This window comes from Euleptes europaea, chromosome 11 (assembly GCF_029931775.1).
Source record: "Euleptes europaea isolate rEulEur1 chromosome 11, rEulEur1.hap1, whole genome shotgun sequence".
Lineage (NCBI taxonomy): Eukaryota > Metazoa > Chordata > Lepidosauria > Squamata > Sphaerodactylidae > Euleptes > Euleptes europaea.
The window spans coordinates 60242487-60259571 of NC_079322.1; the positions used below are offsets into that span (position 1 = coordinate 60242487).

General features: G+C 48.1%; 1 protein-coding gene across 2 annotated transcripts in view; it reads right to left on the reverse strand.

Moving 5' to 3' along the window:
* The window catches only part of MKX (mohawk homeobox), a 59574-nt gene extending 45632 nt beyond the window's left edge, over positions 1-13942 (reverse strand). For both annotated transcript variants that reach the window (XM_056857735.1, XM_056857736.1), the window contains exons 1-2: positions 13758-13942; positions 7367-7526 (exon numbers count right to left, since the gene is read on the reverse strand). In XM_056857735.1, coding sequence (XP_056713713.1) covers positions 7367-7526; positions 13758-13942 — 345 coding nt within the window. The remainder of the gene's footprint in view (positions 1-7366; positions 7527-13757) is intronic.
* Between the last annotated feature and the right edge of the window lie 3143 nt (positions 13943-17085).

Genomic DNA, 17085 nt, shown 5'->3' on the forward strand with positions numbered 1-17085 from the left:
GAATCAAACCCGATTCTCCAGATCAGACTCCAGCATTCCAAACCACTGCTCTTAACCTCTATACCATGCTGGATCTCTAGAAAATATAAGTGAGTGTATTGCAATGTGAAATTACTTGCTGCAAAATCAATTCTATCTATAAAACCTTGTGATAAGAGTCAGCACTGCATATTCATTTCAAAACTTCATTTATGGGGATATCTTGGTAAAAGAGCTGTTGAATTGCATTTCTTTATAAGCTAAGCAGGGTTGTCCATAGTTAGTACTTAGATGGGAGACCACCAAGGAAGACCAGGGTTGGTATGCAGAGGAAGGCAATAGCAAATCACCTCTGCTCACCTCGTCTTGAAAACCACATGAGGAGTCACCATGAGTCAGTTGTGACTTGATGGCACGGGGACTGAACACCTAAAGCTGCCTTATACTTAATTAGACCACTGGTCTATCAAGGTCAGTATTGTCTTCTCTGACTGGCAGTGGCTTTCCAGGATCTCAGGCTGAGGTCTTTCACATCACGTACTACTTGATTCTTTTAGCTTGAGATGCCAGGAATTGAAGCTGGGGCATTTTGTATGCACTCTACTGATCCTCAGCTCATCTCCAGAATTAGACAAACAAAAATGCCTTAGACCCTTGGTCTATCAAAATCAGTCTTTTCTACTCATAAGGGGAGCAGCCTTCCTGGGTCAGGGATTGAACCTAGGACCTTCTGTATGCAACACAGGTTCTCTACCACTGAGCCACAGCCCCTTCCCTGTGTTTACTTGGACTTAGGAGATAGAGAAAAGAAATGTAGTGCAGATTTCCTGGTCCTTGGTGGTGTTGCTTTTCACATTCCATATTGTGGACCTGCTCCCCTTTTTTTGTTTTTGTTTCTGATGCTGTTCAAGACAGCGTCATCCATTCAGATTCCCAGCTGAATACTTTGATGGTTCCAGCAGCGTAAGTTGCCAAAGAGCAGCATGGAAGCATACCTTGGCATTATTAGACCGCGTTGTGCAACAACAGAACGTGGGGTTTTTAGCCACATAACTCTTTATATGAGCAATAAAACTCATATGATTTATGTGTATGTGCTACTATTTTGTTGAAAAGGCCAATAACAAACACTACGTGTTCAACTTTTCCATGTCAACTGCAAATATTATTCATCTTATTATGAATTATTCCTATTTAAAGTAAACCAGAAGGCATAGAAAATCCCACTCTGAATGATAAAATAAGATGGTTATAGCAAAGGAATGCATTCCCCCAAACACTTGTATTCCGGGTGCTCCTTTGTCCTCATGGAAACAAATACAGAATCTTTATATATACATTTGGCAGTTTTGGGGGGAAATCTTTCCTTTCAGTTCAACACAAAGTTCATCATAGTTCAACACAAGAGTTTTTGTGTTGTTTTTTTTTAAATAAAAGGAACAGTTGTTCACCCTCCCACCTGTGGAGAAGACAAGGAAGAATGACTTTAAATTATGGGGAGAAAAGTACATTTAGGCACAACAATAGGAAAAGTTTCCTAACCATAAAACATAATGAAAACAGGGGAGCAGATTAATCTATTATGAGATGATGAAGCAACAGGAGCGTGAGATCTGTCCTGTAGTGTTCCACATGATCCAATCTTTATGTTCATGCTGCTTTACTAGTATATAAAACTTTTTGAAAGAGATTATCCAAATTGTTGGAGTTGGGTGCCATCCTTACTCGATGAATGATGACAGCTAACTCTATTGCCCTACCACTTTTGTATGGTGTGGGATTGAATTTAACCACTTCTGTAGAGAGTTTAAGAGCATCCCACGCTAAGCACTAGCTCATGGATGGGGTCCAAGGAATATACCAACCCCCACCACTGAGTGCCATTGAAAGGGGGAAGAGGAGACCGAGCTCTTACTGATTAGCAGCAGCAAGGAACTGCTGGGACACACATGCAGTACCCTGAAGGCATGCAACCATCAAGGACCTTAGCACATGTTACACACACATGCCTAATCCAGATTGGGGCCAAGGCACACATAGAAAGGGGGCTTAAATCTCCCTCCACCAGACCTGTTTAGTAATCTGGGGGGAAACCATTATTTGCCCCATTGGGGAAACTTACATTTGGCCCATCAGTACACATCAGTTTCTCTAACAGGGTCAAGAACATCTCCCTAGGGCCCTAACAGGGTCAAGAACATCTCCCTAGGGCCATTGCAGGCCATGAAAGTCCTGATCATGGGGACTTTCCCAATCCATACTGCACCTGGGAGTTAAGTTCTGAACACAGAACTCCCAGACCACCTACGGCCATGGAGTAGATCCGTATGGCTAACGTACCAGGTGCCAGCAAGTATCTTTATTATCCTGTGCTCACGCTAGTTTCCAGTAGCCACTCACAAACCTCACGTTTGAACTTTCACTTGTGGTTCCACATGCAGCTAGGGATACAAGCACACAAATTAGTGTGTCCATATGCGACCAGTTGCAGCTAGATTGAGGAGACTGACTAAGCCAAGGAAATGCTTGAGAAAGTGGAGCATGTCAAGAGGAGAGTGACCAGAATGGTCAAAGGTCTGGAATCTATGCCCTATGAGGAGAGACTTAAAGAACTGGGTTTGTTTAGTCTGGAGAAGAGAAGGTTAAGGGGTGACATGATAGCCATGTTTAAATATTTGAAGGGATGCCATGTTAATGAGGGAACTAGCTTGTTCTCGGCTGCTTCAGAGACTAGGACACGGAGTAATGGATTTAAACTATGAGAAAAGCGATTCCACTTAAACATTAGGAAGAACTTTCTGATGGTGAGGGCGGTTAGACGGTGGAATGTGCTGCCTCGGGAGGTGGTGGAGTCCCCGTCTTTGGAGGTCTTCAAGCAGAGGTTGGATGGCCATCTGTCAGGAGTGCTTTGATTGTGGGATCCTGCATGGCAGGGGGTTGGACTGGAGGGCCCTTGTGGTCTCTTCCAACTTTGTGTGATTTTGTAATTTTGTGATTGCTCAAGGCCTGTAGGCTAAGTGAGCAGTATCATGAAAGAGAGAAAGAGAGAGAGAGAGAAAGAATGAGAGAAAGAAAGAAAAAGAAAGAGAGAAAGAAAATGCCTGATATTCCAGATTTTTGTGAGTTTATGTCTCTTGCTATTTACTGTTGTAATTTTATCTAAAGTTTCTATTTTAGAATGGTCTTTCCACCAACGCACTTCTCTAGATTTTTGTTTTACAGCTGCTTTGTCATTTCTCCAAACATCAATAATAAAAATTAAATTGATCAAAAATATAAAATCAAAACCAAATGACTGGATCCAATGAGCCACGGATGGAATGTGTTCACAGACTGGACTTCCCATCTCCTCCTCCCTGCACCTGTTCCCCAAAGTGTTCCTGAAATTCAGGGGACCCTCAAGAACAGAATGGGATGTTATGCTACAAGGGGAGGGGATTTGGTGGGGGGCTGCAACTTGAGTAGACAATTGGAAGTAACCCCCCCTTCTCTCCTGCATGAGCTCATGGGGGGGATTTCTACCAGCTCCTCTCTTGCTGCAGCCACCTCGTGCCACATCCCATGGTGTTTGTGAGGGGCCCCGGATTCTCAGGATCTCCTTCTCAGAGGGCACAAGAGGAAGGGGAGAAATTAGTTTCATTAACTTATTCTGCTCAGAGCTCATTGGATCAGGGTTGCCAGCTCCAAGTTGGGAAATACCTGGAGATCTGGGGTGGAGCCTGAGGAGGGCAGGGTTTGGGGAGGGGCTTAAATGGGGTATAATGCCATAGAGTCCACCTTCCAAAGTGGCCATTTTCTCCAGGTGACCTGATCTCTGTCGCCTGGAGATCAGTTGTAAGAGCGGGGGATCTCCAGCCACCACCTGGAGGTTGGTATCCCATCCCAATTTTCCACATTGCCTTTTGGGGCAAGGTACTCAAGGTGGCTAACATCTAAAAGTTTTAGAACTGCCACGCAAAATCACATTAAGACAATATTTCTAGCTATTAAAAAAATAACAATAAGAGGCTACTTATTTCTCTCTTGGCTGGTAGAAAACGGCTTTTGCGGCAATTTACACAAGAAAAGGCAGAAGTCAAGAATAGGTCCTCCAACTTGCACTCCCCCTTCCCCAGTCAACATCTGCCTGTGAACTTCAATACTGCAAGATACTCAGCAGCCCAGAACCAGTAGATTAGTCATACCATGGCAAATAACTTCATATTCAACAATAAAGCCATTCATATTTCCCCTTCTGGAAAGAATGTACAACCCTTTTTTTCAATTCACAGGAATAGTTAAACCTAAATTTAAAATAAAATAAATCCACCCCTACGGGAATATTGCAAATGAAAACATGACATGTTCATTGCAAATTAGCAGGACAAATTGCTAGCCTCCAAATTGGAGACTAATTGGTGAGATAAATATAGGCTGTGGCTTTCAGACAGAGAAGGCTTCCTGTTCTAGTTCTGAAATTCAGGAGTATAAAGTTTCCGAGTCCAGAGCAAAAAAGGCCTCGTTGGCTGTTCCTTTGGCTTTACGAGGAGCGCATGAATATAATCAAGTACAGAATTCAACCTCCTAAGCTTAGGCCGAGTTCTCCTGCTCCCCAGCCTTCTTCAGAGGCCTGCAGGCCTTAAAAATGTCACTTCATCTCAGTCAACAATGTTCACTCACTGGAAAGATAACATTTATGCTCTACAAGTAGGGTTGCCAACTTCCAGGTACTAGCTGGAGATCTGCTATTCCAACTGATCTCCAGCCGATAGAGATCAGTTCACCTGGAGAAAATGGCCACTTTGGCCATTGCACTCTATGGCATTGAAGTCCCTCCCCAAACCCTCCTCTTCAGGCTCCGCCCCCAAAAACCTCCCACCGGTGGCGAAGAGAGACCTGGCAACCCTATCTACAAGGAGCATCCAACCAACCCACACACCAAGCACTACTCTGATGTTACCAGGGTAAAGACAGTGCCTTGTGGTGTTTATAATGCTGCACTGGGATCCAAGACACCAGTTTCAAGTTCCCACCTTGCTATGAAGCAAGAAATATTCAGGGACAAACTGGATCAGATTGTGGTGGTGGGGGGTGGATAGGAATCCCTTAGGGTTGCCCTCCTCCAGGTGAGGCATGGAGATCCAGCAGAATTGCAACTGATCTCCAGGCTACCAAGATCAGTTCCCCTGGAGAAAATGGCTGCTTTGAAGGGTGGACTCTATGGCATTATACCCTGCTGAATTCTTTCCCCCAAACCCGTCCTTTACGCAGGCTCCACCTCCACAATCTCCAGGAATTTCCTATCCTGGAGTTGGCAACCCTCGAATCCCTCTGTATTTATACTTCTATGCATCCATTTCTCTATCTAAAGCAAGGTTCTTAAAACACACACACAGAGAGAGAGCTCATGGATAAGGGGAGCTAAATTCTACCCCACCTCCACATGTGACCTCACTGTGCCCCTTGCTTTCAGCACTTTTATTCCACTCTGCCTAAATTATATTAGAATGGGGCTGGGAAGAAAAGTGCTGAAATCTGTTGAGTACAGTGAGGTAACTCTCCTCGCCCGCATGATCTGTTCTTGTTTGAAAAACCTACACCACGTAACCACCTCTGGTCTATAAGTAAAAAGGGGGCTCACATATAAATACACACGCATTCCTCCTACCAAGTCACATCTCGATTGGCCTAGTTTTGGTGGTACAGGGGAGAATACAGGCAGGGAAAATTACCAGGAAGCATCTCAGCGAAGCAGACAGAAGAGCAGAAGAAGCGAACACAGCTAACTCAAAAAACAAAAACCTGCGCTACCTCTCTGCCAAAACAAGGCATGCAAGGCTACTTATGTAAATTCATGAACAACTGAGAGAGAAAAAAACAGCATCTGATAAAACCAGTTTAACAGAAGCACAACTGTCCAAAGAAAGCATCCAGAACCAAAAGCAGCTGCTGAAATTTAACACAATCTAAGTAGCAGAGCAATTTCTCAGGTCATAGGAGCTGTTTAACACACACACACACAGGTTGTGTTCTCTATACCTCTAGAGTGACTGTTAACTGTTAGCAAACACCTCTTGGATGGTATGTGCTAAATGTATGCATCAGCTGTAACAGAACATTTCTGACAGAACAAATTGAAAGGCGACAGCGATTCAAATGCAATAATAGTAACTGCACAAGAACCACATTGCCAGGCATAAAAGAATTTGGACAGATGGATAGGAAGAGAAGGAGGCCAATCTAGGCTTCAGGAATGTAATGGCTAGGAAATACAAATCAGGAAAACACATTTTTATTTTGGTTTCCTCCAGAAAGCGTCCTGGCACTTTGCGATGCTAGATTAAAGGCAGTCATGCAACACTGTTTGATGATTTGGGAACAAGCAACCTTCGGAATGAGAAACATTTTCAAATCAATGAGAAAACATGACCCAGGTCTCACAGTTCCATCACTGTCACTTTGAATCAGTTGGGCTTCGGTAACATTATTCTACATTTGGGGAGGTGCGATTGGAGAGCAGGCCCCGCATATGCGATTCTCAGGATCAATTTATTGGATCCAAACCATCTGGACTCTCATATCATTCTTTCCTTCCCCTTGAAGGATATGTTTTCATACGATTGTGACAGTGTTTCTGGGCAAAAGGGAAGGAGCATCTGGATTTGGGAACGTGGGGGAAATTACATCCTTCTGTCAATGAAGACAGATTTGCAGATAAAAAGGAAACGTTCTTTTACCAAACATGAACTTTTTGTTTATTTCCACATGAGACCAAGAAGAAGACTGGGTTTTAGAAGTGGGATAAGGCCCTGGAGGCTAGGTGGCCATTATCAACGGAGCCAAAATCCTCTTGGAAGGCAACTTTAGATCTCCTTCAATTTCAGCTTAAAGAAGCTGCTTTGGAGATAACAAGAACATTCCACTTCTTCTCTGTGCCTTCTCAAAGGCTTGGCAGTGACCTGTATTTGCAGTCACTGAAGACAAGCTACTGGACTAGTTAGACCCTTGGTATGAAACTTTACATTGGCATTCAAAAGCACAGAGGCAGCCCAGTTGTTAATTAGTAGAGCTGGAATTCTTCAATTTAGCCAAACTAGGATCAGTTTCTTTAAAAAAAAAATGCTGCAGAGTAGGGATCAACTTCTCTCCCTAAAATGCCTTCTCTTGCTCTTAACATGATTCACACACACCTTGTTTTGATGGGAGAAGGGCAGATCAAGCTTTCAATACAGAGATCACCGTGCAATCCTACGAGCACCTAAGCGTAACCCCCCCCCCCCGGACACACTGGATAGACCTGAATAGGATTCTGCCTTGCTTAGCATTCCTCTCTCGCTTCGTTGATGCAAACCATGCAAGCTGATCCTCATAGAAAGAGCAGGTCCAGAGGCACACAGCTCATGCTTACCTGCACCAGAGTCATTTGGGAGCCAAGAGCCAGCAAGATCTTCTCTGTCTTAGTGGGGTACGGGTTGTCTCGGTGCTTGTACAGCCATTGTTTCAATGGCCGCGCCATGTCCTGCAAGGCCTGGCGTTTGTGCCTCACCTTTCCACTGTTCTGCCGGGTGCTGTAGAGCAAGGAGGGGAAGATCGACAAGAGGGTAGGTTGAGAGGGTTGGCTGGTCAACCATTAACTTGAGACGGACTCCTGCCTTTCCTCCCTATCTCCAAATGCCATAGGGCAAAAACTCTGTGTACTCAAAATAAAGTCCAAATCTGTGCCAGGCATCACAGAATCCACCCAAGGAACGGTAAAACTGGACTCTAGAAGCACATGATATATAAATGTTGAACGGTAGGTACACATCTCTACGGAGAAAAAGAAAACAGGTTTCTTTCATGCGATCAAACTAAAGGCATGTTGGACTCCACAGAACAACAAGCTGCTATTAGCTAGAGACACACCATTCATGCCTCACTCAAGGTTTTCAATTTGCACTGTACAATAAAATAAGGAGCTTGGGACACATATAGCATACATAAGAAGGCTGCATGTGCTCAGTGAGGATTCTTTTTTCCCCTGTTATTGCTACCATGAATGCAAAGCCATTTGCACTGGCAAAGAAGCACCCACACAGAAGCCTCTGCCATTTTCTCTGCTTTCCCTCCTGCACAACACAGGAGGCTTTACAACAACAACAACAACAACAACAAAACCCAAACAAAAACCCAGTAACTGTTACATCACTCAAGTGCAATAATGTTATAACAATCTCTTGCCACAATATATGAGTTCCTCTGAATCCTTTGCACACGATGAGAGTGAATGTAGTTTGTATGGGGTCCTCAATCCTATGGAAGGAACAAGTTTAACCAATAAGCCCTGTTGTTTTCAATGGTACTTAGACTGATCAACTAGAGCCCAGAGCCCTAAACCAACTGCGGTTAGTCATGGTTATTATTCAAGAGGGTTTTTCTACACAGAAATTATGGCTGTACTATAACGAAATGGTTCAGAAAGGTACTTGGGTAAAGAGTTAGGGACTGTGGTCTATACTACAGTGTATAGTTTGTACTGTCTGTGGTAAGTAGAATCCTATCATGGAATTTTAGTATTGTTTAATGCATCATATTAATTCTTATGTTTTGTTTCAGTTCTGTTTGTGTTTTTGGTTGGTTCCAGATTCCTAAAATCCATTGCACTGTCTATTGGATGTCCTAACCCGTTGATTGTGTTGACATGCCCTGTGTAATCCACCTTGAGTCCCAGTGAGAAAGGCAAACTACAAAAAATGTAAATAAAAAAATAAAATGATTACCAATTAATGCCCTAATACATTGGTATCACTGTACAATCACACCAACAAGATTTCTCCAAACAAAGATGGAAATGAATAGTTAAAAAGCCTGGGGGGCACCAAGTCACAGCTGACTTATGACAACCCCGTAGGGTTTTCAAAGCAAGAGACATTCAGAGGTGGTTTGCCATTGCCTGCCTCTGTGTAACCAAGATATCCTTGGAGGTCTCTCATCCAAATACTAGCCGGGGTCAGGGCTGAGAGTGCGTGACTGGCCCAGGATCACCCAGCAAGCTTCCATGACGTGACTGGGGATTTGAACCTGGGTTTCTCAGGTCCTAGTCTGACACCTTAACCACTACACCATGCTGGTATATGTCTCTTTTAAAATAGGGTTTGTGAACCGCAGGCTGTCAGTGGGTATACATGGGGAAGTGCAATCTACTTTTTTTAGGTTTTGCAGTGAAATGTAACTCCCTCCATCTCTTTCTAGGCTGCACGGAATTCAGTCCAACTAACCATTCCAACAGCAGTGAACATCTACAGATACACTGAAACAACACTGCCAGATAAAAAACAAGCAAACAAAACGCTTGCCCGAAGCCTAAGGACACAACACAAAGAGCCAGCCTAGTAGCTGTGTGCTTCAAGAACTTGAACCGTACTGCAGTTGGAAGGCTGTACATGGCCTTTTCATTTCTTCCAAGAATAAAGAGTCTTCCCTGAGCAGGGGAGCTGCTGAAACACAGCCTGACCTTGGAAAGGGCTTTTTTTTTTTAAGCGCAGACAAAACAGCACTTGCTAACAGAAAACATTTAGTGCTCAACATGACTCTTCAGCCTCTATTCATGTCAAACAGGCTGTTGGACATGCGGGGGTATTCCCTAGTGCGCCGTTCTGCGTCTGAAAAGCTGCTCAGGTAGGTATACAACCACAGAAAAGGAGTACAGGACAGCTGCTGAACACCACACACATAGGTTCTCCTACTCTGCCATTTTAATGGGCGTTTTAATTAACAAAATATTATATAAGGCTGCCTATACGATTCCTGTCAGGACTCCCAACCCTGGTATACAAGGAAGAAGCTGCACAGCGACAGAGTCTGTCGCTCTTCCAGAGGCAAGGGAAAAGAACCAAATGCACTCAAGATAGTTGCCTTCTAGTATTAAATTACCCCTGGCATTAATTTAATTTACCCCTGCTGTTCCCTCAAGAACCTGAGAGCAGCTGCGGCTTCTCAGGTAATTCCCCATATTGACAATTTCCCATCGAGACAAATCCTCTCAGCTTCAGCCACCCAACTGAATCACATGCCACCCAACCATTCTCTAGGGCAGAGTTGTTCAAATCCAGTATTTCCTAACATCACAGGCTGTTGCTTTACCAGTAAAATTCACACTGTTCTGCGCCTGGGGAAATTTTAGCAGTATTTCCATTATATGTATGTGGGGGACCCCAGGTCCAAACTCAGAGCCTGGGATCGAGAAAGCGAGGCTGCTGAAAAGTCAGAATTAACACAGAGCAGTTGTGAACATGACCCAGATAAAAACTGTTCTGTGCTCATAGAAGGCCTAGGCTGGGGTGGGGGGGGGGGAGAAGATGACAACGACGAAGACGAGGAGGAGGTGGTTTTTATATGCTGACTTTCTCTACCACTTAAGGAAGATGGCTTACAATCACCTTACCTTCCCCTCCTCACAACGGACACCCTGTGAGGTGGGTGGGACTGAGAGAGCTCTAACAGAGCTGTGACTGGCCCAAGGTCACCCAGCTGGCTTCGTGTGTGGGAGAGGGGAAACCAACCCGGTTCTCCAGATCAGAATCCACTGCTCTAAACCACTGCTCTTAACCACTACACCATGCTGGTACTCTGTAATTAACCTGCTCACATAGGGATTCACTCTTCCCTATGGTTCCTGACCGACCTTGTTCCTCCTCCTATATGAGGGAGTGGGTAAGGGGACTTCTGTATAAAAGCAGTTGCCAAGGTTCTTTCGAACTGCCGAAGAAAAGTCCCAAATAGTTGCTTTGCTGCAAAGGGTCCCTGTAGATGTTTTCCCCCTCCCCTCGCCATCTGCAAATAATATCAAACCAATTGTTTGAGCAAGTCTTTTTTAGACAGGATGGTAGGATCCAACATCTTGTTTTGTGTCAAGCAGTCTGAACACTTGACAGTTCGAAACGTTTCAGCCAATCACATCCAGCTCCTCCTCGCCAACGCTCCAAGACTCACATCTGCTTATGGTCTAGTCGCCACGAGAGCACCGCCCTTCTGCATGTGTCAGGAATTTACACATCAAAATCCAAGCCACCCTCTGAAATGGAGTTAATTTGGCATTGCATACTTTGGATGTTTTAGCTCTCCAGTAAGACTCACACAATAGATGCTGCATTTTTGTTTGTTTGTTTGTTTGGCCAGATAACGTGTGCTAATATAGAGTTCTCCACTTTCATGCTTGATGATGAAATATAGAACAATTTTGTGTTTTTATATATAGAACAATTTTGTGTTTTTACACCAACTGAAGTCTACCCAATTAGTGCTAACTGAACATCCTACTTCCACCTTTAGGCATGTGCTGGTTTACCATACACGTCCTGTTCTGTTGTACAAAAGTGCAAGAATCCAGTAGCACCTTGAAGACTAACAAAATTTCTGGTGGGGTATGAGCTTTTGTGAGCTGTGAACCGTTACTCACAAAAGCTCATACCCCTGCCAGAAATTTTGTTAGTCTTTAAGGTGCTACTGGACTCTTGCTCTTTTCTGCGGCTATTACTAACACGGCTACCCAGCATGATCTATCCTGTTTTGTAGATATGCACGGCCCCCTGGCTCTGTGAACACTTTGCTCAGAATTAAGTCCCACCACGTTGACCGGCACTTGCTTCCACGTACACACGCATAGCCGAGGAGCTGCGGTGCCCTGAAAAGCTACAAGCACAAGGATGCCGTGCAACTGGATTAAAAACAGGGGGAACACAAGCTCTATTTTGGGGGCTGATGTGGGAAATCTAGATGGAGGCCCTGCTCACAAATTAACATGGGGCCCAATCCACCTGGAAGTTTGCTTGCAATCGCAGTATGGAAGCTATTTGAGAACATGGCTCTTGCACATTGCTCATTTCAGTGGGGCTTGCACATAAAGGAAGAAGAAGAGTTGGTTTTTATATGCTGACTTTCTCTACCACTTAAGGGAGACTCAAACCTGCTTACAATCACCTTCCCCTCCCCTGTGAGGTAGGTTGGACTGAGAGAGCTCTAAGAGAAATGTGACTAGCCCAAGGTCACCCAGCTGGCTTCATGTTGTAGGAGTGGGAAAACAAATCCAGTTCACCAGATTAGCCTCCACCGGTCATGTGGAGGAGCTGGGAATCAAATCTGGTTCTCCAGATCAGAGTTCACCGCTCCAAACCACCTCTCTTAAACCACTACACCATGATGGCTTTCAGATGACAGGCATCCCATGGGTCAGCTTCTTCTGTCTCCCACACCTAATGGCACACAAAATTCACCTCACCTTCCTTGGGTAGGACCAGCTCTGTCCTGGCATTAGAATGCGCTGTTATAAAAGAATGTGAATCGGAATTGTAATACCACTTTTTTTCAGAAGGTGCTGCTCTCGGGTCACATCTGCTGCTGTTTCAACCCCCACCCCACCCCACCCTCTTGCCTTTATTCTAGCTTCTTGGGCTTTTCGCAGTCTCAATATATTTTATTTGAAACCTGAATCTGCCTGAATCAGCTGGTAATAACATCTCGAAACGCAATCACTGCCTTGCCAACCAGAGATGCTATTAGAAGTATGAGCTGATGCCATTTTTTCAACTGGCAATTCAGCAATTAAAAAAAAAAAGTTTTCAGATTTTTACATTTGGGGCATCTCTTAAACACCCTGCCATGGCCCCGTAGATTGAGAAGACAGATGTATGGCCTGGTCCTAGGCATGGTAATTTCGTCCAAGTTTGTTCAATAGGAGTTACTTCCAAATAGGCGTACACAGACCTGTGTTTTAACTCTTGAATGGGCTGTGTAAACTGCCCTCTCCATCCTGCCTAGTTCCAAACACCCTGGGCGAAACAGAGGCTATTCTATAGTGCGGATTAATAAGCGCCATACAGCATTTTGTACAATTAACACATTTTAGCTTGGCAGAGAGCAAATGTTAAGGGCTTGCAATTCACACTGCCTAATTTAGAAATGTATTTACATTTTTAAAAAAAACAGATCTGAATTATAACCTTCTTGTTTCAAACTGTCTGTCCTTAATCCAGGGGATTCTTCACTGTTTACATAGTCAGTTCTCACATGTTGTCTCGATATCTCCGGGTCTGCCTCACATGTTAACTATCTGGCAGTATTTTTATGACACCCAGTATCATTTACTTCTTGCAGATCAGTTTTTATTTAATCTACCCTTGTTTCCAGACAGCTGTCCCTCTCTCTCTCACACACACACACACACATATACACATACACACTTCCTCTATAATAAGGAACAGCTTTCAGATCTAGCCACAGGGTATTTCTTGAAATCAGCTCCAGCACTTGCAAGCCTGCGGTCCTACATGTTGGAATAACTGTCGTGCAGATGACCTTCCCCTGTCCTGTCTATCTATCTGACTCTGTGGTCAGTTCCCCCTCTCAATGTGCAGGCAAGTGACACCGTCCTAGAAAGGGAAGATTTTCCAACACTACATACAGTCAAGCATGCGGCATTTTGCTGTGGAGTCTATACAAGCTTAAAGCTGAAAAGCTAAACTCAGTGGCGGACCGGCCTTTGGGTCAGCCTGCCCAATGCGGGGCCCCTTAAACATTTTGTTAAAAATAAAAATTAAACGATAGCCTTATAGCTGGGGGTGGGCCCCCTTTGTCTCCTGGCAGCCAATATTTTTAGACCCAGTCCGCCACTGTCTAAACGGTTAAGAATTATAAACTTGGAACTTTTTTTGTGTGTGTGGGGGGGGTTGTTTTGGAGCAAAGGAGATTGGCCACAGGGACCCACCTACCACCCACAAGGAGAGCCATGCCCGCACCCCAGCCCGCTTGGTGGAGAATCCTACCCGGTCCTCCTGTGCCGAAGGCTGAGGTTGTCTTTCATGGAGGGGCTGTCGGCCAGGAGCACCTCCCGGTGGGGCGAGACGTCGAGGACCGCCGCGTAGGGCCGGCTGCCGCCGCGCTCCCGCTCCGCCGCGCCGTCGTCGAAGAGCATCTGGCCGCCCAGCTTGTTGAAGACGATGGTGTTCATGGCGGGGCGGCGGGCGAGGGCCGGACGGCCGGCCGGAGCAGCGCGCTGCAGAGCCGCCCCGTCGGTGCCTGCGGAGGAAAGCGGCCGCACGGTGAGCCCCGGGGAAGCCGCCGGCGACCTGGGCAGGGGAACAGCGCCCGGCGGCCGCGGCTCCTCTCCCCGATGCTCCGGCTCAACTGAGCCCGCCGCGCTTCAGCCCTCCCCGTCCAGGGCCAGCTACTGGGGAGGGAGGGAGGGGGGAGGGGGGAGGAGGGGGGAGAAGCGCGCCAGCTGCGGGTCTCCCTGACGTCCAGGCGGGGAGGAGGGGCCGTCTGGGATGGCCCCGATCCCGTGCGCGTTTACAGGAAAGTTAGCCCGCCCCCCCCCCACCGCCAAGCATCTTAGGGATGGCGCGTCTAGGAGGGTCGGGGGGGCACCCATGCCCCGGACATCTGGGGGGCGCGCAGGCTGGGGCGTTTCGCGCCGATCCGAGGAAGGATCCGCGCCCGCCTCCTCGGACGGATCTTAGACGGCGGAGCGGGCCCGGCGGGAAGCAGACGCCGCGCAGGTCCGGGAGACGGCGGGATGGTTAGGGGATCGGGTGGGGAACGGGGCGCGTCGCAGTCGGTTGGGATGCCCCCCTCCCCGGGAAGGTCTGGTTAGGCTGGATCCCGGAGGGCGGCATTTCCTACACCCACCCCCCCCCCAACAATGAGCTCCCTCCCCCCCCCCCCAAGAAAAACGGCCTCCGTCCTGGGTTCATTTCCCTCGGTACGAGGCGGGCGCTGAGTGCCCGGCCTCCCAGGTCTCGGTTCTTTGGGGGTCAGGCGTCCTCCCGTCCGTGGGCGCCCCTCGGAAGCCCGGGGGGGAGGTCGAGGCAGGCAGGCAGCGACCATTCTTCGCAGTCCCGGGGGCGGTGGTCGCCGCGGTCCCCGCCGGGGGACTTGAAGATGTCCCAGAAGGCACCCAAACGCCCTCCCCGTCTGACGAAGGGAGCGTCGCCTTTCGAGAGCTCCTTCCCCGTAAACCGGGCCGCTCTGGTCTCTCCGGGGCGACCGGACTCGAGTCGAGCGGACCTACGAAACGCCCCGGGGCTTAAACCGCCCGGGAACCCCTTTTGGATGCGAGCGAGCGAGCGAGCCCGCTTCCCCAGGCAGGCAGGCAGGCCGGCCGGCCGGCTCGGCCCGCGCGTTTTAGCTCGCCCGTGGCAGCGGCGGGATGCAGCCAAGGGTGCTTCGGTTCGCCTGGGCACTGCAGACCCCGGGGTGTTTGCACGCCCAGGGTTTAAAGCGGCTCCCCCTCTCCACCCCCCCCCATGCGCTTCTCTAGTGCAAACGTTAAAGCTTTTCTCTTGCAGTCCAGGATCGAAGTGAAAGCGGGACTCGTTGGAAAGGGGTTGGCAAGCGCCTTGTCTCGATGCACATTTCCCCCATCCGAGTTCTCACGGCTCTGCGTGGGGGCGTATTGTTGAGCTTGGAGAATTTTGGAGGGGGAACCTGTGCATGTAGAGAGGGGCCAATCCAAGGCAAAACCTCCCGTGCGTAAATGGCCAGTGCGAGATTTCACATCCGTGTTCAAAGTGCCTTCCGCACGGGATGAACCTTCCCGGCTGGCCCCGAGAGTCAACGGAGGGTTTCAATCACAGTGAAAATGTGAAGAGTGAAAACGCCTTGTGCCGTTTGTGCGCAGCGATTCAGTGCGCCTTCACGGGTTTAATTTTTGGAGCGAAACGTCCCGGGGCCGGAGACCCCTTGAAATTAATAACCCTGGTCACCCATCTTGTCTGTTTCCAGGGGAAGGGCTGTGGCTCAGTGGTAGAGCATCTGCTTGGCATGCAGAAGGTCCCAGGTTCAATCGTCGGCATCTCCAGCTAAAGGGACTAGGCAGGTAGGTGATGTGAAAGTCCCCTGCCTGAGACCCTGGAGAGCCGCTGCCAGTCTGAGTAGACAATACTGACTTTGATGGACCAAGGGTCTGATTCAGTAGAAGGCAGCTTCAAGTGTTCATGCGGCTGCGGCAAAGAGAGACCTGCGCTCTCCATAAGCTCAGAGGCTCTCTGGTTCTTCTCTCCTCTTTTGCTTTCGAGCCCCGTCTGGAATTAAACGGGGGTGACACGTGCTGCGTACCATCTCTAGCTTCCAGGGGACCTGCTGGCAGCGAAAGGCCAACGAAATGGGGGGGGGGGTGAGAGAGACCGAGGACCATCAATTGTCAGATCGCCACATAGGAAGAGAGCCAAAGCGCAGGAGAGCGCGACAGACCCCCGGGGCAAGCGGGCAGGGCTCCGCGTGGCCTGGACAGCTAGCACGGCCCGCTGGCCTCAGTGACTGCTGTATAAAAATGGGTGCAATAGCAAAGCGCTCTGGGTGACCGGTGAGGAAGAGGAAGGTAATCTGAAAGCAGAGCAAAGACATCAAATGGGGTGGGGGGACGACCATGCTTTTCAGGTAGCAACGGTGGCGCTGGAAAACAGTTCCAGGGCCTGTGTGTGAGTCAATTGGTGGGATGCTTGGAGAGGAAGGAGATGTCCCAAACCGGCTATTTCTCGCGCTTCTCCTCGGGCCGTTTTGAATTGCTTTTGCCGAGGCCGGTAAAAGATCGCGGCGGGGAAGAGGGCTCAAGCAGGGTCCGTCTAGGGCTCCGTCTAGTCCCGCATTCCGACTCACCAGCAAGCCCACGGCGGGGACGCCAAAGCACGCCACTTCCCACCACGGGCACCCGGCGGCAGGCCCTCTCCACCCCCCGGAGGCCCCGTCTCAACCTTCTTCCCCCATCCTGGGAGGAACCGCCGCCTTTTGCTCACTCTCCTGGTCCGCTTAGATTTTTAAGTTTCGTTTTTTCATGGCAGGGGTTTTCTTCCTCCATATCACCAAGCATGGCCCCCTCCAAGAACTTCCTACCACCCCAGCCCCTTAGGAGAGCCCCCCCTTTTTTGCTAGCCTGCCCCTCGCAACGCTTGGGGGCCCTCTGTTCTTGGCAGCTTGGCAGCCTCCCCCTCGGAGGGTCCCTTCTGTCTCTTGCCCCAAGCCCGTGCGGACCGCCGTCTTCTTTGGGCAGCCCCCCTCCCTGTCCCAGAAGCTCCGCTGAAGAGGAAGAAGAAAGAAGAAAAAGAATAAATTTATGCACGGGAGGTTTGGCCTTGGATTGGCCGCTCTCTAGATGCA